At 38.7% G+C, this 23,561-nt stretch overlaps 1 protein-coding gene across 1 annotated transcript in view; it reads left to right on the top strand.

Annotated features, from left to right (window-relative positions):
* Nucleotides 1–23,561, top strand: part of kcnq1.1 (potassium voltage-gated channel, KQT-like subfamily, member 1.1) — a 287,753-nt gene that overhangs the window by 173,466 nt on the left and 90,726 nt on the right. The window contains exons 15-16 of the mRNA XM_088934931.1: nt 6,355–6,401; nt 10,160–10,221. Of these exons, the coding sequence (XP_088791057.1) occupies nt 6,355–6,401; nt 10,160–10,221 (109 nt within the window). The remainder of the gene's footprint in view (nt 1–6,354; nt 6,402–10,159; nt 10,222–23,561) is intronic.

Here is a 23,561-nt window from a genome sequence, read left to right as displayed (position 1 = left end):
GGCAGTTGACACCGTAGCCGACTGCAAGAGATACAAAGCACAAAAGCAGCTGGTGTCGTAGCCTTTATGTCACACTACCACTTGTAGACACTCCTGCATGAAGGTGATGGCTGTACCTCACGGACTGAAGCATTATTTGAAAATGGTACAGTTCCTCCGTTAGATAAAAATTACTGCTTCTGTAAAAAAATGTCTATTTACTTCTATATCTGATTTTTACAGAGGTATCTATTAGCTGGAACAGTAAGATAAAGATATAAAAACACAATAGGTCATAAAAAACAGCAAAAAAATGCTAGAAATGAGTATAAATTAAATAAAAAGCACTTATACTGATGTACGTCTTCAAGTATTGCACATTGAGGCTCAGTAGGGTCCTTGGGCATGTGTGTCCTGCATTGATATTGAAGCCAAAAGTTGTACCACCTGTTGCTGTGCACTATTGTACTTGAATAATATGGTCGCTTTGCAATCTGCCATAAGCACCACACATTTGCCTCACACATGGTAGACCATGAAGGACAAGAAGACATTACTAAGGACAAATGAAACCCGTTGTTCTGAAGAGCCCAGAAATGTCACACAGCTGTTATATCTTTCCTCGGGGTTTGGATGGGATGGTGTATTGAATGCTTTGATTTAAGGCCTGCAGTCTGGCCTAGAATATGTTCCTTGCATCGTCCTTTGTGGGCCCAGAAGTGTTGGATCTATCTTGGAATAAGGAGTGAGTGGATTGCCGATTGCGCTTGCAGGCTTACTTATCATTGATCTTAAATTAAAACGTTCTGTGCTAGAATGCTGGAACCACAGTATTTTTAGAGAGACCCACAATTGCTGCAGAGATATCTGTGATCAATCCAAGCAGAGCATTTGATGTTCTCGGACTGATGTGAATTAAAATACAACAGGTTCTCACCCCTCTGTTAGGTAACAATGCTTCTGACATGGAATCACAATTTCACAGTTTCGGTTACCAGTACTGTAAGTCACAAACAGAGCTGTCCCTCCATGGACAAGTGTCAATAAACCTTATTTTAGCAGACATGACAAGAATTTACATCGGTATACCAGTAAACTGCTGTACTTGTCTGAAATCAATTACGCTCAAGCCTCTTATTCAAAGCAGACTTGCCTGCTACATTAAGAGGCTTCTGCAGGCTTATGTTTTGCAGAGCAGAAAAGCCCTTTGCAGCAAGGAATTGTGCAGAATAGCTCTGTGGAGCTCTGCAGCTTCCTCACTGGGTCCTAAATGAACTTAGTTCTCTTCCACAGTGTAAAACAAGTACCGAACTACGGCAGTAAATGCACAATTAACTTATAGGGCTCTAAATGAAGGATGGGGGAGAGACAAGCCCATTGCTTACTTCCATCTGTTCATTCATTTTCTAAACGCTTTATCTAGTACAGGGTAACAGGTAAGTGGGAGCTTATCCCAGCAAGGAATGGGTGGGATACACCCTGGATGGGATGCCAGACCATAGCAGGGCACACAGAGACACAGACACACAGACTGCACACACGCAACAGTGCTACCCAGTGCCAATGTGCTGCCCACCATTGACTACTTTCTCAGAAATATAAACAAGGATCTGATAGCAAGCACCATTTTCCTTCTTTGCAAAGCTCCCTCCTCCACAATTCTTGTCCATGCAGAAGCCCCTTTCCTCTCTTGAGTCCTTCTCTTGCTCATTAGGGTGCCAGTCCCACACGCACACACGCCAAGACTAAACCAAGTGTCTCCGCCGACACAGTAGCTCACAAAATGCTTAATACTTTTTAAGCTATGCAAGAAGCTCCTGGACCTTGCCCTTAAAAACAGTACGAAATGACAGAGAAGTCTTATTTTATGGGCTGTTTCCTTCAGTTTGCTATGTGTGTCAGGTGGCAGCCAAGCATTGTCTTTGAGCGCTAGGAAACACTTCAGTCAGTAATGTGCTACGGTGCTTCACGACATTCGTATTTCCTTCAGACCCATCAAGGTTTTCAGCCCCTGATAAGGAAAAGTAGCCCCAGGGGTCTTATGGAAATGCCAGCTTGTTGACAGTAGGTACAATGAACTTGTCATTGTAGGTCTGCTTCATTTTGTCTCCATCTAAACTCCATTCTGTCTCCATGGATCTGTCTCAGCTGTGGATTGGTCTGTGGATTGGTCTAACCAAAACGTGTTGTCAAAGAAGATCTTAGGCTTACCTATCACACAAACTGTAAGCACCTCTGGGCGATTTGTATTTCGTGAGAAGAGGTTTTGCACCCTGACCTGTATGTCTGTTGATGCACTTCTTTTTCAAGTGGCATTATTCTGTTCTCTTGTGAACTGTTTGTCTGGGTCTTTAGCTGGACTTGGCCTTTAGTCCAATGGTGATGGATTCCCAAGCAATTATTCTGTTCTCTTGTGAACTGCTTGTCTGGGTCTTTAGCTGGACTTGGCCTTTAGTCCAATGGTGATGGATTCCCAAGCAATGCATCAGCCTGTTTATTTTTCTGGCAAGTTGTCTACCAGGTTTCTCACAAGTCTTTCATTTGAATCCATTTTCTTTTACTACTCTTTCAGAAGTCTTGCTGTTATCTTTTTTTTACTTGCTGTGACAACAATTAGTTTCCTTGTAATTTGCTGTTTTGTTTCTTTGCTGGTAAATAAACTCTGTAGTCTTATGGCAGTAATGAGGTGAGAAATAGTGTGGTTTTGTGATACAGAGTATGTAACTCTTATTGAGGTTATGTCTTTTTTTATTAACATGAAATGCAAAGCATATCTTATCAACTTCTTATTTCTTCTTTTCCCATAATATGTGTGGGAGATCAACTTTTATTACTTTACAACTTTTTAGCCCAGTCCATGATGTTGTGGTAATAAATTTGATAATCAATGTCTTCTTATGTCATTAAAGTACAGGTGTTTATTCTGGTATCTTACAGTTTTCAGTAATTGCAGAAACTGATTTTGTTGCAGTGATAGTGTCATACCTCATTTTCATTTATTTTGCTAGAAAAAAAACTGTAATCACACAGCAAAAGAGGTAGTTTAGGTGTGTTTGCTGTTAAATGTAGTTACAGTCGTATAACAAGCTGGGTTTATTTCTGAACATCCTTTTTTCATTACAATTCTTTTGCTTCAACAAACTTCAGATCTAGTAGCATTGCTATTGTATTGGCAATAATATCACGATGAAAAAACAGGCAGACTTAAAGCAAATAAAACAGTTAATTAAAAAAAATTCTTTCAACTAGTACAAGTGTAGATCAGAATCCAAAAATAGAGTCTAATGTCTGTTAAAAGAGGTTAAAATGTGATATCCTTTGAGATTTAGACCTTTGTGTGTAAAGGTACTATGTTTCACAAAGGCTGTTAATGATGTGACTGGTGAAATAAATTCTTCAGTGAAGGCCTTCCTAAAATATATGTATATTAAGTTTCCCTTTGCAATGCTGAACTTGATTGCAAACACATTCTTTAATACAAGGAGTTCTGATGTGGTTTCTGAAACAGAACACAGACATATCCGTAAGATCAGAAGTAGTAATAGCACAGAGAGGCTAGAACAGATTCCGAAATGTGTGGATAAATCATGACAGGGAAGTCTTTGCGTGTCACGTCCAGGCTGAGCTGTGAAGTATCTCCTAACACACATACAGAGGGCGACAGTAAATAATGACGGGACATTTCCCCTTGTGGTTAAGGGAAAAATCTAGGACTTGTTTTAGATTAACACTAAGGAAAAAAAAACTTTGGCGCTTTGCTTTTGTTTAACTTGGAGAAATAAATTTGATTGTTTTCTTTAAGTGTCGAATCACCCATTAAAATATTGAAAATGTTCCCAACATTCCTTTATATCCAGTATCCATTTGATAGGACTAGTCTTAAAAGAAATAGATATAAGAACAGTGGGTAGACACTTGCCCTTTTCAGTCTTTGATAATGACTAATTGGAGGTGATGTTGAACTTGTCTGGAAAATGACATAAGCTTGTCTCTAGTGTCTGCTTCAGTTTCAGTTCGCTAAATACAATGCAATGAAACAATCTTGGTTTTTGAAGTCAGTTGTGCATTGATTTTAGGATTTTTTCATCCTCAGAATGATTAGTCTGTGGAACAGTGGACTGGGCTGATGATCATGGAGGTACTGGGCCTGGTGCAGTAATTAAACACGCAAGGAAAGGGTGAGCACTGATGCACCGAACAGCCTGTTTCTGCCCTGATGTTTTTTTTGTCTTGTTTGTATTCTGCCAGTTTCAGTGCACCAGCCCGCTAGCAGCAGCCTCTGAGGCCCAGAATACCTGCCATGTACCCCTTCTTTCATTAGTTGGCATTGTCAAATTTCTGTTTCAGTTGGCACTGTGACCATATACTTCCCAGTGAAGGCAGAATCACTAGAGCTGCCCATCATGCGTTTCTCTTCCCTGTCCTGTGGAGGTACCTGGGGGTTATGGTGTGCCTGTTAAAAGACTGAATTGCCTTTTCATAGCTTCAGCACTGCTTTGGTCCCATAGATCTAGCAGATGACATCACCGTCCTGCAGTTCTATTTATGTAAGAGTAGTAAGAGATTGCATTCTATTGTGTAAAACATTCTTGCAAATGAAGGCATTCTTCAGTGAAGGCAAATTTTGTTTTGCCAGTGAATCCTTTTTAACTGTGATGTGGAAATTCCTACTGGTTAAACACAAATATATATATATCTGTGATGCCTGAGTTTGAGGGATGCTCTTTGTTTTTTTTTAAATAAACACTAATTAGAAATAATAGGAATCAAGTCAGTGCAGGTTTAGTGGTTCAAATACAGCCTCTAACCCAAAGCATATTTCATGGTCAATGTCACATTGAGAACAAAGGAGGAAAAAAATACTTTCAAGGAAATATATTTGTCTGCCAAGGAAGACGAAATAAAATGCCTGAAAAACAATCATTATACCCTTAATGCAGTCATAATTGACATGTAAACTAAGTCATACATTTGTATTTCGTGAGCTATAAGGACTGTAAGAAATTTGTCTATGGAAGAAGATGAGAGAAACCTCTCAGTGTGACATTTTTGTGGAATAGTGTAGGTTTCTGTAGTGTTATTGATGCAAGACCTTATTTAAACTAGACTTTAACCAGAGAATAATGCTTTTTTCAAGTTATTTCCTTTTCCAAATAAGAAAAACTCAATTTAAATGACTCAATTCAAGCTATCACTGTTGTAGTTATCGCTGCTGGATTAATTACAATGTTGTACCTTTTTGTTCTAGGCTTAGCGCTGACACACGAGATCACTCTGTACTAACAAAGGACTTCAACACCTTTGAGCAGTTAAAGATATACAGTATGAGAAATACTAGTGTGGAGTTACTGTTACATGTCAATAGAGGGGTTCAGCCCTGAAGTTACTCAGTTAAATGGAACGTGCTTCTTGCTTCCTTTTGTTGTGACGATGGTTTGGTGAATTTGATGTAATTCTAGTTAACAACAAGCTTTGATGTTAAGGGACTGATGAGAGCAACTTGCAATATTAACCCAGAGCTTTGCTTAAAAAAAGGCAAAGAGATACATGCAGAACTACAACTGAAAGTGGTTGAGAGCAAGAGTTGAAACTCATGTTAAGCCATGCTATTTAATTTTAGTTTTCAATATTCTTATTAATTTATTTGGCTGACTTGCATTTGCACTCATTGAAACAGCTGGGTATTTTATTCATAACTACCAGTTATAAGTCCAGAATCCTAACCACTGCTCCACACTACTGACCAATATTAATAATTCATCCATCCATTTTCTAAAAGCTTTACCCAAAGCGGTCTCAAGGGAGCTGATGGCCGTCAGGGCACACACATAGCACACATAGCACACATACACTCACTTATCAGTATATTTTTCTGACTGTGGGAGGAAACCAGAGAACCTGATGGAAACCAGTGTTAACATGGGGAGAACATACAAACGCAGACAGCGGCTCAGGAATTTAACCCAGGGCTCCAGCACCGTGAGACAGGAATGCTGAACACTGCGCCACCACGCTGCCCTAACCTCAACAACGTATAAATAAGTTAGAATAACAACAGTGTGCTTCAAAGTGGAGAGTTGGATTTTGTGATGAGTACCACATAATATGCTACATGTGACACATCTCCGATACATGACTGAATAGTGAAAAGTAAAAAAAGCAAAACAATTCAATATTTTTTGTACTCTGGATAAAATCAGTTTCCTCTGGCTTCTTGTCAAATCTGTCCATCTATGACTAATACATTTTTGTCTGTGGAAAACATTATCTGAAGGAACTTCAGAGTTAATTGAAGGCGTCTACTTAGCAGTTATTTGAAGAGTTTTTATAAGGATTAAATTGTAACTAAATATTTCATTGATTTTTTTTTTACAGACTGGATCAGTCCTTGGGGAAACTGACACTATTTCAGTCTAGCTCAGGTAAGGTGAACAGTGCTTATTTTTCTGCAGAAAACATTGCCAGATTACTCAGCCTTGGGTAGTTTGTTTTCCTGACAGTTCAATGTTGGACACATGAAGGTGAACATGCCATTTCAATCACACTTCAATCACAGTTTGGGAAGTTATTGACCAACAGGGTGAAACTCCATCACTTTTGTTAAGTTAATTGGTTATAGTCAACAGGTGTAAAATCCTGGAAACTCCAAATTCTGGAGGTGAAGACTGCCATAGTCAAATAGCCACTGAAAATGTAAGGGAGCGTTTTAAGACAGTAGCTTTGGATTACATGACAAATTTTGTATAGAAAATGTATCTGCTTCTGATTTCCATAACTGTCCTAGATACAGAAATAAAGGCTGGTTTCTGCTTTTTATGAAAATATAGTGTATCCTGATCATGATACCCTGGTTGGACCCCAGACCCAAACTGCTTCTGCTTCTTGTGCTTCTGCAGGCACAAGTTGCCTAATCGGTACAGGACAAGTGAAATACACAGAGGAGGCCTGTTACAATTTTAATGTTTTGTTAACCATTTGCAAGAGAAGTTGTAAATGCTTAATGTTACAATAAAGTAACATCAGTACTCACTCGCGTCAGTTATCTGTACAGATTATGGAAAGAAGTGATTTCAGATCTCTCAAAATGTGCAGGACATTTTATTTCTGATTTCTGTGACACAGGGCTATTAACATTATCATTTTGCTGTTTGCAAAAAGGCAATAAAATTACACCATTACATTTCCATTCAGGAACAGAAACTAATGGAAAGCGGAAACTTGCATATGAAATACTTCTTAAAAGAACCTACTTGTGCCTCATCTGGTTTTCCTAATTTTATGGAGTCTATATTTGTCAACAATGTTCACTTAATAGCCAATGGAAAGGTCAGATTCATACATTTTTTAAACATTCTGAATAATAATAATAAGGTTAAAATGCAAAACATATTGCCTGTTTACGATCAGCTTGACCAGAATGTCATGTGTCTCATTGTGTCAATATCATGTTGTGCTACAGCCCTCTTGGATCTGTCTTATCATTCCAAATATCACATAAACTTCTACAAATTAAGACCTTTTCTGTACAAATTCATAAGAATCATGTGGTCACAAATCTAATATTCTATATAGTTAATGGCATCTAAATGATTTCCAGGTTATGAGAACAGTTATTGATGATGACCACCATATGCAAGCCCAGCAGGGTGTCTTGGCATAGGATTCAGAGTAATTTCATCTGATAGCTTCTACTTGTGCTTACAAGGAGGATTCAGAGTTTCCCCAGTCTGATTTATATGGTATATAGCACATTTGTGACATTACAGCATTAATTTGGCCTCCTTCTCCTGAAATTTGGGGAAAATTGCTCAATCGATTGTCAGTTGGTGCAGTTACATTTTTAAAAGTATTACAGTTACAACACTTTCAAAAATAAATATTTAATTAACCCTCATGCTTTAATGTTTTTTCCACAATATTAATACAATACCTGCACTTTTCCAAATATTGTTCCTTAAAAAAGGATTGGTTCTATGTGGTCCAGTAAGATAATTAGATGTTCCTGGACGGACACAAACAGTCTTTGCAAATGAAATGTCAGTGAAGAAGCTACATTTTCTGATCTGACTAGTTTTTCCATTGAGATGCCTGGGAAAGAAAATGATAGAAGACAGTTCAGCCCAGCTGGCACATTTGGCAATCAGAAGTTAACTGATCCAAGAATCTCATCTAGCTGTAACTTGTAAGAAGCTGGATATCAGCTTCAACAACAAGGCCGGTTTGCTAGTTCAACACTCAAGATGTACCTCCTCATTCTCAGTTTTCAATGCCCATCCAGTTAGCTTCCATGTGTGCCCTCTAGCTTGTGTTTCATGGTTAATTCTGGAGAAAATAAGAGAATTAATCCAGCACCAATCCTCCCTGTCAGAAGCTGGAAGATGGGATTTTATGGCCTTTAATTCGTTATTTGTTGTTTTAAATTGTCCAAGTAATGAAATATCCACCACTCAGAGCCCAGTTCCTCTTACTTTTAGATTCTGCCCTTTGTTTGAACTCTGGAACCGTTTTTGTTACTTTGTTACTTTCAAACTCTTCCCTTTTCCAAAAATCACAGCAAATCTAGATCTTGATGGTGGGGGGAGTGATGGGGGTGAATATATTTGGCAGTGTAGCCCATTAAAAAAACATACTGTATAGCATTATAAAGGAATTTTGTATTATTTTTATCAAGCAAACCTTGAGGCAGCTTGTTTCAGGAGCTGGTTCAAGTCGTTTGTGAGCGTTTCTCTACATCGCACAGGCTTAATCTGAGACTAGCTGGAAAGATGCCCCTGCTGTGTCTTTAACATTGCACATAAATCCCTGTGCATCACCTAGATTGTGTTAATTGTTTGCAACACTTCTTCCTGCTCAATATAAAAGACCATTAAAACAGCATCGTGTCCCACGGGTTCACAATCACAAGCTTGAATATAGCATTGCAGTATGGGTGGAGGAGGGATTGGGATGTCCCATGTGCCCAGCTATCCTGACAGTGGAGAAGCATGGTCAGACCAGTCCCAACAGGGAGGGAATTAGAGGTGCACCAAGGTAATGGAAGTAGGTGGAGATCAATGCAATACAAGTATGAGCCTTGCAAAATGTTACATACCCACTTGAGACACTGGAAAGCAGAGTTCTAATCCCAGCTATGCCTATTATTTTCTTGATTGGCTTTGCCTTAAAGCTCATAGAACCTCCTTGGAACTCCGTTGTATTGCAATCGGACTAGAATGTATGGCTCTATGACACAGCCTCTTATAGTGAAGCAACAGTAGGGTTACTTCTGGAGCAGGGTCTGTCTTCAAGTACACACTCCCAAGCTCTACCTGCACTTGAATCAGCATAACACGTTCTTTAAAACTGCACCTGTATGTAATGTTTGGCGATTCTAATAGAGCGGCTGCCATAAAAAAAACATCACTCATTTTAATTTGGTCCTTATAGGAAATGCACACAATTACCTGTGAAAGTTATAACTGCAAAGTAGCTTTCTAAGGTAATGAAGTGTGTGGCCTTTCCTGCATTGGATGAAATGCAAGTCTGTTTCATAAGTAGCATGTGTATAATTTGAAAGTTTTATAAATGCATTAAGCCAGGTCTATCAAAAGACTGAGCTCTGGAGTGAAATGGGTTTCTTGCTGAATGCAGCTGGGTGTGTTCAGTTTGTGTCTGTAAGTGAAGTCATCAGACTCACCTGTCATTGCTTTGACAGTTTGCAGATTGTCGCCTGGAGCTGGCAAACAACACGCAGGTCCATGGCCGGGCTTTCTTCTTGTTTACTCTTGGCAGGAAATGAGTCGCGCCGCAGTGAGATCTTTGCGTGTCAGTGCCATGACATCAGTCCTTTCAGCATGCGGCTAAAAGTGTTCAAATGCTGGAATTTGCAAAACAACATGCGATATTCCAAAAGCGTGGCTGACTGCTGTCTCTGGTGCCCGCTATCCAGATTTGTCAGAAAACACCCAAGAGCTATGGATTTCCCTCTTAGGTGGTTGATAAATTGATTCACTGATTCACAAGTGAGAGACTATCATGACCAGATTCTGCAGCACATGACCAGAAGTATCCTGCAATGTATCACTTTATCCATAGCAAATGTTGCAGCTTTTCCCTCTTCATCACCTGCTGTTCAGAGTTGCAGAAAGTTCCCTCTAACATCTTTTTATCAAATATAAAAAATTGCATATTTATTTTTCAGACAAGAATAAAGATCGAGGCACTAACACAATTGGTTCAAGACTGAACAGGATGGAAGACAAGGTAGGCCATGATTTTTAGAAAACTGCCGATGGCACTCTGAAAACCTTGCTCATATTTTCTTTCAGCTGAGGATTCTAATTAGTGCTTCCAGTTTAAAGCTCAGAAATGCCTGCTTCAGTTGACTTTGATTTGTTGTGACAGGAAGATAGTGGTGGATGAATTTAGAAAAATGAGGATGAAGCCTCATATTATTCATTTCTCAGCATTCTTCCTACACTGATAAGTGTTTAAAAAGAAAATAGGTTCTGTCCTGCTAAGACAGATATCTGTGATCAATACATATCCACCACACAACAGGCCAGTAAACATATCCAGTTTGATTCTGATATAATGTAGCTCGTGACCTTACATACAAAATTATCAGTAATAATCATCCTTAAAAAAATGTTCAATTCTTTCTTATGCAAGTACTTTAAACAAATAATATATTTCAAAATTGTGATTGCTGTACATCTCTTATTCTGTACAATTTCTTCTTTTATAGATGAGATACTGTAACATTTATGAGATAGTAGCACATTTCTGTAGGGGAAAGTCCTAGTTGAGCTGAGCTGAGTCCTAATTTGCACTTCAAAGGTCCTCCTAAAGAAGGCAACTGGATTGTGTCTTTTTTTTCCTTCATGAAAGACTTTTTTAGTTACATCTAGCACAGTGCATAAGCTGAACTTCACATCTGTGCTCTCAGATTTCTGAACAGGCTTTCCTGACTTTTTTGCAAGTATGCCTTAGCAATGTTGTAGCATATCAATGTCAGGTGCATAGTATCCACGGAGTTGATTGGGGTACATTGAATCCCACTAGGCTTGTGTTATCAACTTGCTTGACTAGGATAACAAAATACTATAAAATCTGCCAGTTCTTGACTGGACCTGGTGAATTAATCGTAACATTTTGATGTTAAATGCAAAGAGAAAGGACAATGTTTAAAATTACCAACATACTTAGCTTATACATTGTTTTTTATATGGCATATTGAAGATAATGCATGGTCAAACTTGTTGACTTACATCCTATTAAGATCAAAATTTCAAATGCTCTCATATTGCAATCCTATTCCCCAAGGAATAAAGAACCTGTTTATCTCAGGATTTACCATCTTTCCTATTGCCTGCAAAACCGGTTATCAGCCAGACTGTTTGATAACAATTACTTCCAGTTCCCATGGAAATTTTGTCCTCAGTCTCCTGGCTGTGATAGTTTAAGGGCTGCCGATATGACTACATGATTCATGGGGAAAATTTAAAAAATGAATCCTTTAAACTTTCTGCATTTATTGAACTCATTTTTGTCATTGTGAGAATGTAAATCTTGGTGAGAAGCTGTCAGTCTTTAAAAACCTTCATACTTCCTCCTGCTCAAAAAATAAACAATATGTTTCTCTTTTAAATGTTAATGTTGTAAATGAATGCAGGTGAGGGTTTCTTAAAATAAAGGAAGTGCTATGTATTGAGTTCATGAAGTCATGAGTAGGAACCTTTCCAGTCCTGCAAATCAGTTTTAATTTTTTTAATTCACTAGAGTGGAGCAACTTGAAGCTACTTGAACAGCAACAGAGGTAAAATAGTAATTAAGACCATAAAAAAAGTGTTCAAGAGAATAATTTGAGCAAGAACAAGATGGTTATTCTTCCCTAAAGAATTGATAAATGTTTCTACAAAGCTTAAAGTAAATAAAAGGAGCCACCTGAATCATATTATTTCCAGACTGTCAGTTTAGCTGTTACTGTAATATTCTGAACTGTGTCCAAAACCTCAAGGCTAGAGGGGGTTTTGGTAAGTCATTTCTGACTTTCTTGTTCCTGGAATTGAGACTTAAGCAGTTTGGATGCTTATTGATCTCATACAATTATTCTGCTCCTTAAAAGGAAATCCAAGCTGTTTCAGTATCGTGAAGAAGCAATAAAACAAATTGGCACTCAGGTTGTACACTTACCAGAACTCAAATCTTTTAAAGTGAAGTACCAGAGTTAAATTGCACAAAACTATGTGTAACAAAACAGGTCTGTTTATGCCCTATGTATTTTATTAGCCTACCACTCAAGTGTCTGCTCTGCTTTTCTCAATTAGGGATGCACAGACAGGAATTTGAGATTCATTTTGATATTGCCGAAGTACTGCTGTGGATCAAACATCTAAACGGCAATTCCTAAAATAAAATAGTTTATGTGTTTTCTAATGAAAACTAGTCATTTTCAGTAGTAACTGGTACAATAAGCCAGTCTATGAGCTTGAACTTTTTTGCAAGGAAGAGTGGAATAAAATTGCAAAGTGGATAGAGACTCATTCACAAAGAATTACTACTGTAATAAATGCAAAAGATGCTTCCACAAAGTATTAGTTGAAAGCAATTACAAATCCATTCAGCTTTACAAGGACAGAAAGCAACTGTAAAACTTTGGGCTCCTTTCGAAAGGTGAAGTAATTTACAGTAGGTTGTGTTAAGAACTAGTCTAGAACAAAAACCAAAAGACACAGGGGTCCCCCAAAACCAGGGCTGAGAATCACTTAGACACAACCAGGAGCTTAAACACACAATATAATATATAGTGCCTTCCAAAAGTATTAGTGCAGCCATTATTCACAGGGGAGTCAGAGCTCATCTTGACAAGCAAGGCAGAATACACCCTGGATGGGCAGCAGTCCATTGTAGGGCACACACAGGCACAAAAAACACTCACACCAGGGCCAGTTCTGGTAAAACATAAAATCTTTCAGTAAACTTCAGAACTCATTCTGCTGCTGCTGTCATTACTTACACCATCCTTCTAGACACGTCAAGCAGTTGCAGAGGGGGGCATGCTTGCCCAGGCCGTGGTCTAGCCTCTAGCATGCTTCACAGAGGAGCTAGTATTCACTGGAACATACGCAGTTCACTTTGGTAAATGTTTATCTTGGTCTCATCCGCACATTAAACCATTGCTCTAAAGCCCTGCTGGATCATCTTTACACTTTCAAGCAAGTTCTGCAGCACAGTGCAGGTAATGTCATGATATAAAGATGCAATAAAGATTTGTGAGCCGGGTCCGGAGATGATGTCAGCATTATATAATGTTTAATGATTAGTCTGTAATGAACCCCACTGTACAGTACTGTACTCACTTGACTGAAGCCTGAAACATTTATGTTCAGGGAATGACAACGCTAGGGCTTTTTCCTTCTTTAACCTTCTTTAATTACTGTGAGTTCAGTAATTCTTTTGGAAAAAACAAAATCAAGATGTTCAAAGTATTGGATTTCTAACACCTCAAAACACTTTAGTTTTCAGGGAAACTTTCAATACCTTCCTTCTGAAAAGCTGTTTCTAATCATTGTCATTGATAAAGGTGAAATGAATGTGGTTCCTGCTTAGCCTGCAGTAATGAACATCTTAAAGCTAATCACAGAAGGGGAGTTTTATAATTTAGTTGTCTGTGGGTGGGTTAGGTGGACACTCTGGAGAATCTTACAGTGCAGATGTGATGAAACCACACAGTAACTACTTTGAAAACGTCAAATGTGGAAAATAGCTAAAGACATGAACAATTTCAGACACTTTTTCAGAAAGAGACTCTGCAGTGGGAATGTACCCTTTATTTAACTGCTGACAGCCACCCATACAAGTCACCTTGCAGCTTCCTTCATGACAAGGCATACAGGTATACTGTTCTTTCAGTTCCTACAGGTCTCATTTTCAATTCTATTGTATTATTTTAGACATTTCAGCACTGCAGCATCTTCTTTTAAAAAGCAGGCCTCATTAATGAAAGCTCACTTAAACCACGCTTTTAAGATAAACCCCAGTTGGCAGGAGGTGACTGGATTTCCAACAGTAAAAGAAAAATGCTGCACACTGCACTCTCCAGTGGGGGTTGGCAGAGTTGCTCATGTAGAGCACATGTTCAGCTCTCAGGACCCGCAGGGGCGAGCTCAGGTCATGTCCCTAGGTGACTGTGGAACTGTACGTGATGGAGTAGGACTATATAGCAAAAAGAACCTGTGACCCAAAGAACTGAAGCATTAGTGTGGAAGCACCTATATTTGACATCTCTGTTGAATAATCTGGAAATTCTAATGATGTAACAACAGACATTAAATACCACATGTAATTAAGTATAACTAACAAAAAAATATCAAATAAATCTTTGTCTTATTTACCTATAGGTAATAGTGACCATTATTTCTAGTTCTGGAGAACCACAACCTGGTTGAATTTATAGTTAACCCTTAAAATGAGTTTCAACAAACTGGTAATAAATCCAAAAAAGTACCATATTGCTTTACTTTATTCACAGAAAACAGAATTAGCCAGTCATTCAGCAGTCCTTAATGAGAAAGTGTTTGGTTTTTTGTTGCAAGTAAATATCCAAATTCCCAGATTACCTCATTAAATGAGTTACTGTTTAACAGATGCAGTTTTAAATGTAATTTATTGTGGGCTGTAAAACGATGTGGATCATGGCAGTGAAGGATCTGGTTTGCCCACCTCTGGTACTGGTTTTATAGTGATTATTAATAACATCAAGGCCTTATGCCATTTTTAGCTGCTGTTTTCTGTGTTGTCTGGCTCAGTGGCCCAGTGGGTTGTGTTTGGGCTGCAGCATTGTTCCAGTAAACAAAAAGGAAGCTGAGATTTCTCCATGTCTGGAACAACTTCCTCCCCTTAGTTTTTATCACTGAGATCAAGCCCATAGTTCAGTACAGAGATGTATAGGATGTTGCCTAAACGCAAAATCTGTTTCAGAAATAATGCACATCTGCTTTCTGATTTCCATTTAGTTCAGGAACAAAAGTATGAGAGGACTGGAAATATTTAAAGAGTTTTTCACAGTAACTGATCATTTATTTTTGTTGAGATGCATAGAACTAAAAACTTACTTAGTTTGACCATGGTAATACACTAAATATACAGTATATACTGTATTGCATTTTTATTTTATACAACCCTTATATAGTATATACAGTATTAGGGCACATTGATATGCAATAATGTTTGCAGAAAGTTCCAATTTTTCTTTTTAAACTAAAATACCATTAAATAATCCAAGACTGGGGTCTGTTAATTAGGGTCTGAGAAAATAGAATATAAAGAGGTGAAAGTTGTATAGTTCCTTAATTGGGATTATGCTTTCTGAAGTATGCAAATCTAAATGCATTAAGGCTTGATGGCTAATAACTGAAAATAACCTAAAGCTGACTCTGTCACTTGTTCAGGCACTTGTACAGTTTTAAACTATGGGTCTAAGGCTTGTGTATGACCCTGCTATTAGGAGTGGATCATACCGTAGATCCGGTCCTTTTGGGGCAAAATCCGGCAGGTTCTCCAGGTGTCTTTATGGTCAGACTAACATAACAATCAGTTCAGTGCAAGTCATTAATTAAGGAGATGTGGAACACAAACCTGTAGACACTGTGGCATGTAGACAGAGTGAAGCCGAACAGAAGAAATACCTACGATACACCAGTGGTCCCAGGCTGGCGTGTCTGCAAGTTTCCAGACCATCTGAACATTGGGCATGTGACAACCTGCATCAGCTCGTTATGGCTTTAATTGGATCTGGACACAACAATCAAAGCCCTTTACAGGTAATGGGGATCCCCTCCACCACCACCACTAGTGTGCAGCCCCACCTGGATGATGCTCCAGTACGCTCCCCACACACCAGTGGGGAGGAAAGCAGAGTGATGAAGCCAGTTAGAGATGGGGATTATTAGGAGGCCATGATTGGTAAAGGCAAATGGGAAATTTAGCCAGGACGCCAGGGTTACACCCCTTAACTGCTTCTTGCAACCAGTCAGGTGCTGGTGTTTCCAGGAAGCCTAGGAGAGCTGCAGACACAGTGGCCTTCAAGAATGGGACTGGTGATCCCACACGCAGGGGCTCCAGCTCTTTCACAGGACTTGGAGATAGAACAGCATTTGCACTGCTCTTGTGCAGTAGCTGTGTTATACTGTTGCTGTGACACATATTCTAGTAAGTACAGCACAACATTGAAATCTGGGACATAATTGTTCTCTAATGTATCCGTTATAAATCTAGCCGATTTTCTGGGGTGACTGTGCCGTTCGCAGGGTGTATATTTGCCTGATTTGCATTGCTCCTCCAGTGTAAATGACACAAGGATGGAAACTGGACCTGTCTGTCTGTGAGCCTTACTAGCTGTGACAAAATGCGTAAATATTTGGCCAGGCCTTCTTTGACTTCAGCTGCTGTGCTCATAAACAGGATGGCCCCTAGCTGTCCACCAGACCCGCCCAAGGGACCAGGGACCAAGCACTTGATGCACTAAATCAATATTTACCTAAGACAAACATCACATTTCATAGTATTCTTATCAAAAGCCCAAAGGTCTTTACAGAAAACCTTATAACAATCGAAAATACACAAAACCATTTTTAGAACCATAATACACCGTGGCCATCGATCACAATAACACTTTTTATCTGGTGATGCACTTCAGCAAACTTCCAAAGCATGTCGATAAGTAATCAATAACCCAGCAAAACATGACTGAAAAAGCAAAAACCAGCAAAATGTATATATCCCATGTTTTTCCCTTGTTCAGGGAATCCATGAGACCAAAAATATATCCACAAAATGCCAACCTTACTAATCTCCAGACTTAGAGGAAACTGAGAGGTATTGGCTAATGGAACTGAATTTTGATATTTTTTTCTGATTTCTTTTTTTCTCTGAATTTTGCAACTAACCACCTCCAAAAGACTGGTCTGATTGGTGGAAAACTCTGTCATTCATTGTATTTTCAGCCACTCAGAGACCTTAGGGGTCGGGACTTCCTCTGGTTGCCTCAGGCTGTATTCTAGCTGTATTCCTGTTGTTAATTATTGATACAGCAGGTGGTAAGCAATGAGATTCTTATCAGCCTAACAGTAGAAAAGGTCTCTCTACCAGTGTCTAAAGGCTTTTTAAAGCAATTGCAATAGCTTGACACATTATTATATCAAATAATCAATAAAAAGTTTTATAAATTATTGAAATTATTTATTCCAGAAAATTATATTCCAGGTCCAGTCTTCACAAAAGAATTATGAAGATTTTTTTCAAATTGATCAATTTGGCCCAAATTTGTATCCAAGCTTGTAGACACCTAGGGATAAGGCCTACACACATTTTCAGCTTTTTGGCAGGCCCAAAACTGGAAGAAAAATATCTTTGAAGACAGAAAAAAAAATTTTCTGTATATTTTTGGCTGCTGGGTGGACACATTAAGAGATAAAAGAAATGTGATTATTTACACTTAATGCCAAGTGGGTTAGCTTCAGTTTAAGCCCTGAACCAGCCAGGCTTCTTCTATGTTCTGCTGCAGAGATATAACAAAATGTTTAAAGGGAGAAAATTCCAGTTCTGGGGGCCTGTATCAGCAAGGTGTAACTGGAAGGATATTAGAATGAGGGTAGAATTGTGGCACAGTGGTCAGCATTACAAACTGGTACTTTAATTGTGTGTGTGTCTGCCCTGTGATGGACCGGTGTCCCGTTCAGGGTGTGTGCTGCCTGGTGGCCGGTGCGTACTGGGTTCTGACTGTCCCATGACCCTGAACTGGATAAAGTGAAATGGATGGATGTGAGAATGAGTACTCAGACCAGAGAAGAAAGAAGAGAGGACAGATTGTTCTAGGCTGGCCTGATCCTGTCCTCTACTTAGCTTTAAATGTGATGGCAGATGACTCTGTTCTTCTTTCCCATTTTTTTTCTTGCCTTCTCAGTAGAATTTTTCCTGCTTTATTCTCTTTACCCTGGCTTTGATCTGACAGTTCACATTTGATATCAGTTCCGAAAACCAACATTAATTTATGGACAATGATTGATTTTTCTTTTTCCAGACCGCTTTCTGTTTTCATCCCAAATAATGTTATATTCATTTGTGCCTTGTCAGCTGCCAGTGCTTTTAAAGGGGTCATTTCTTAGCAAATCTTGGGTATCAAATTAAAGTCATTTTCCTGTACACACTGGTAGTATGTCATAAGGAAACACGATCTGGCAGATGTTTAAAATAAGACTTAGCGGATGCATTGGCAAACACTGCACACATTTCACTAAAGAGGACTTGATAAATGGAAAGATTTGCATAAGATTAGGCATTGAGCAATTTGTTATTGATTGTCATTTGTTACATGGGGCACAGAGAATTGTCATAATTTTGTCATGAGTAGATTGAGCTACACAGTAGAGCCTGCTTCTGCTGGACAACTGAAAAATTTGATGTCTGATCATTTCTAGGTACAGTAATTTATAAGAGCAAGCTTTGATCCCAAACTAACCTCTTTTAAGGGCCTTCATCCAGGCTAATATGAGCCTCAAGCTTTACATCAAGAAGAATGCAGGAATCAGGACCATGCAAATCGAGACCCTGCAATAGGAAATTGGAGAGCGTGGTTGAAGTTGAGCCATTATTCTGATGGGAGTAGAGTCTTGGCTGGAGATGAAGCCTCAGACTTTTTCACTCAGGATCATTCCTGTAGACATTTCCTGCTTATTGCAGTATGACATCCCGTGCTGCTGAAGAAATCCTAGCTCAGATTTAAACAATTCAATTTTCAAAATATTTAAACCAGTACTAAATCAAATTAGGAAGGCCTTAGAAAGAGTCTTTATTATTTAACAAAACTTGAAACACAGTTTGAACAAATAATTCAGATGCGGTTCTCCTCATTTTGTATCTGTTCTCCCTTTTTGCTTTTACAGTTTTGTAATGAACTCGCAGGTGTCTCAACATAACAAAGCAAGTCTTAATGTTCTTCATGCAATAAGCTTATATTCTGCTTGTTTCATAAGGGTATACTATATAGAGAACATCGCTTGTTATCTTAGCAAAGCAAAAAAAAGCACACACACTTGGAAAAAGTAAATGCTCTTGTGCGTTTAAAGGATGCTATTTTAATTGTGACCAGATTCATTGAAACCTGTCAACAAACTGTCCAGCTGCCACTCCAGTTTTTCTGCTTTGTGTCATGCATGCGCTGGAGAGAAAGGTTTTTGTTATTTCCTGCTGTTAATGGATTTGTTTCTAAAAGTTTGAACGAGATATATTTAAACAAAGCAGTTTGAGTTGGAATGCCCATCCAAATGTTTTGTGCTCTTTCTCATTTGATTGTAACCTGCCAGTACTTGTGAGCAACATTATCTGTTCTAAGGCCTTGCACTCTTCGGCCTATCTACATGTTCTCCTTATTATCTAACAGATAGGCCCACAGCACTGAGAGCAGCTCTGTGCAGATATTAATGGCGCCAAAATATAAAAATTGTGTTTAAGTGTAATCTCATTATTGTAAATTATTTCAATGAAAATGAAGAATACAGAAAAAATGAAAATTGTTTTAGCCAAAGCTGTGCACATTGCTGAGACAAGACAATACACAATTATAATGCTTTCTTCCCATTCTATATGTAACAGTGTTAAAGAGATGGGACTTGGCCATTTTATTTAAACTGGGATATAAATGCAGTGCAGTATTTTTATCTCAATGCAGTTGTTTAAATTTAAAAAAGCATATATGTAATACAGTTTGACAGGTTCTACAGTCCACGCAGCAATGAAAATTGGTGCTGTCTACTTTGAACATTTACTACTAAAACATATAACAGAATGAGCTGTTTATGGATAAATCACAGAACTTGGAAGGATTTCAATTTACACACAGTATCTGTGTCATTCCCTAAAAAAGTAATTTCTGGATACAAGAATGCAGTGTTGTGGTTTCTAATCTTTATATACTCTGTGTTCTTTATTAGTATGTAGAAAATTCAGCTTTATTTTCACATAGTGCTGAATAATGAGTATAACTACATTTAGTGAGGGTTCTCTGCCCAAAGACAGACTTGTTTCTTACACACATTTTCACAGTCTGCTCAAGAGAAGCTCTGTCAGAATGACAGAATCATTTTGCTGTTTTTTTGGTGTGTTAACTTTCTTTACAGAGATATGGTTTGAGTGTCATCTGTGATGTTAGAATTTTATCAGCGTTTTACACTGGTGGTGTACAGAATATTCTAAGATTTAGAGAAGATTGCAGAATGCTGTGAGATCTTTGGGGGCTGACAGACAGGTCTTGTCCAAAACTTTCATGTTAATGTGACCAGTTACCCATCTGTCAGCCTCCCCTGCACTGAACCCTGAGGGCTTCAGCTCTCTGACTGGTTGGGTTCGGTGTTGCTTAAAAACTAAATAAGATCACATCTAACTTCAGTACTTCCTGCTTTGACACAGTTGCTTCTCAACAGTTTTCTCAACAATCTCCACATGATCTGCACACTGAAGTAGTGAGGATCTCCCTTACTTTCCCCGCAAATATCCTCTTGTTACAAGTATCCTCCAAGCCAGACACACCTATCCTGTTTCTTACCAAGATCCCACAATGGCTGCTTGTCAAGATCAAAAGCGAAGAGAAAAGGTTACAAACAAAACACTGCTGGATTGTAAAATAGCCCCGACTCCAGCTTCTGGATTGTATGGTTCAAGTAGTCCTCAGAATAAGTCACCTTATTATGTAAGCCAATCTGCATACAATTCCTAAACCACAGTTGGTCTGGCAAGTGTAGTCTGCGCTACGATCAAGAGTATCAAATACCCAGATTAAGTGGCCTTTTTGTATGCATTTCCATATTTCTATCAAATGACAAAGTATTTTGGTTGGAATCTACATCCCGTGGTCTAGAACCTCTTATTACTTAGATCTCTGGATTTCATCCACATGAGTCTGACCCACACAGATTCTGAATGATCTGTCCCTTCTGTTTTCAGTTACAGCACTCTGATGCAGTTTCTAGTGTACAGTGCTACACTACCACCTCTTTTCATTAGTGTTTCTAAAACAATGCATACCACAAATAACATGTTCCTCCCCAGCACCCAGAGTAGGCCAGGTTTCTGTCACTACCGCGTCATTATCGATGTATACCAATACCACGATTTCCTGTTTTTTTTTAATGTTAAACTGTTTTGATATGTTTGGTGCTAGCTGATTGTTGCAAAAGAACTTAAATTGAATGAAGGCCAATCTGGTGAGGCTGTTCCTTTCAACAGACTCCCACAGGCTTACTCACTTCCCATTATCTTTCTTCCCGTGTGTGTGTGGTGCCCAGTGGCTATTCCTGCCCACTCATCTGTTTCTCTGAGGCTGGAAGGTCACTGATGAAAAAAGAGGGAGAAAATATTGCTGATAATTGCAAATTTGTAAGATTGTAATGACTACATTAAGATGGGAGGCGTATACATGACAGTATTGTTTTCCAGCACGTGCTGACTTTTTGATATTGGTATTGTAAGACCCTGGATAAAGATGACTTGTAATACGGTAAATTAATGAATCTTAACATCATGGCAATGATCGCAAAGTTGAAGTCAAGAGAAGTGGGCTAAGGTATTCTCTGAGCAACTACTATTTTATTTTGTTTTTTTTCATATATAGATTTTTGGGTGCAGTTAACCTTTCAAACATAGTTTACTTTAATCCCTGCTTTTAAACCTGCATCATCATCAACTACTACTCGTCTTCCTTCCAGTGAAGGTGCTTGTTGTTAAGCCTGACACAACCCTCACCTAGGCAAGCAGACTGAAAATCGATGGATGAGCTATTTCTGCTGAAGCCCTGAATTCTGCCACAACAGCTAGATAAAGGGAAGGACAAGTTGTAGATGCTTGTGTAATTTCAGTGGTGTCAAACAAAGAAAAGTCATATACATTTTATTAAATCAGAAGATGAGATACTTTGTTGCAGTTTTATTCTGCCCCATTTTCTTGCTGTTGTTTATTAGAATTGAATTTTATAAGAAGAATTTATAGAATTTGTAACTTTTTGGTGGAGTAAAATACAATTTGTATTTTACTGGTAGAACCATGACATTAATTTTCTGAAGATACACACAAAATGTCAAAAAGGGCAACATTGCATTGTGACGTATGTTATTAGATGTTGCTTTTCTCATAGATTTTTGATCGATCTACAGTATATGCAAAAGTGGAAAGATTAAACACTGTAGCTCTGCCATTGTTGTGCCACTAATCTGTAGTAGTTATATTTCTTTTCTCGTGTTTGCTAAGCTTTAACATTACAGGAGTACTATTTATTCTTAAGTCCTTGACACATTAGAATCAGCACCCACTTAAAATACTGGCTTTGTAAGTATAACCACATTATACTGTACAAAAAGCAGAGCCACCTGTTGCTTCTTGTGTCGCAGTTGAATGCTCACATCAGTGCTGTTCCTCTTGATGTGGCGTGGCCTCGTGCAGAAGGAACTCGAATCTGTGGCTTTCTTAACTTTCTGTGGTCAGTCCCTTGGCTCTGCAGGCCTCCTCTAGTCTGGGTGTGACAGGAGAGCTGGTGCAAGCAGACAGATAATTCCATAGTCGACTTGTGTGGCACCAGGGCACAGAAAGCGAGCCGACGCTGGGAGCTGGATGGGGTCTCGTCACAAATCGCCCTGCCAGCAATTATCTCATCCATTCAAAGCTGGAAAATGAGAGGCCGTCATAGTAGGCTGGAAGTTTTTTGTGAATTTTATGACCGTCCTGAAAAAAACCAACATGGTGTACCACCCATCATGAAAACACAAATAGCTGTATTACCACAGGGACCAATTATGAAATGAAAGGTACAGAGGAAGTGCAATATTGGTCTCTTGAGCTTGGGTCTTTCACCATTAAAAGAAAAAAGAAGAAAAACTCAGGTGAAAAAAAGTCTTGTGATTATGGCAAACAGTTGAATTTATCTGAACTTATTTTAAATGCTTCCTTGAAAGTCCAGTGTTAAAACCAACAGGGTATCAAAGTACTCTGCCTCTCTTGTTCTGTTCTGAGGGAATGTTCCTCGGCACCTTGCTGTCCTTGTTAAACAGGTTGGTACTTAATTGTACCAGTTTAGAAGAAAGCCTCAACTATTTATGACCTACAGAAGTTCTTTTAAGCAGACTTCCCTCAAATATAAACCTTTTCTGATGTGCTCCCTACGTTTTTGCTGCTCTTGCGTGCTGCTGTCTTCCTGCAGAATGGTTCATTGTAGCTGTCAGATAAATGAAGATTGCAGATCATGGCAGATAGCAGCCTCAAGAATGTGAGAAAATGATTTCAAAAAGCCATTAAAAGATAGAGTAAAGGAGTGTTGTATCCTGTTTACAACGATTTGGAATAATAGTGACAGTTGCAAATCAGGGTAACAGATAAAATGAAATTGTTCTGCGGGACTTAAGTACATGTGGGCTGCACATTATCGCAGGTATTTCAACCATCTGGAACAGCATCTCAAGCAGAGGGCAAGATAACTTTCTATCAGCTTTTTTATCAAAAAACACTCTAGACACAACTGGGTTTTTAGCTTGGCCAAAGAATTCCTTTACTACTCTCTG

The sequence above is a fragment of the Atractosteus spatula genome, chromosome 16 (genome assembly GCF_055471065.1).
Source record: "Atractosteus spatula isolate fAtrSpa1 chromosome 16, fAtrSpa1.hap1, whole genome shotgun sequence".
Classification (NCBI taxonomy): domain Eukaryota; kingdom Metazoa; phylum Chordata; class Actinopteri; order Semionotiformes; family Lepisosteidae; genus Atractosteus; species Atractosteus spatula.
The sequence above is the reverse complement of the archived record's forward strand: the minus strand, read 5'-3'. Positions and strand labels throughout refer to the sequence as shown.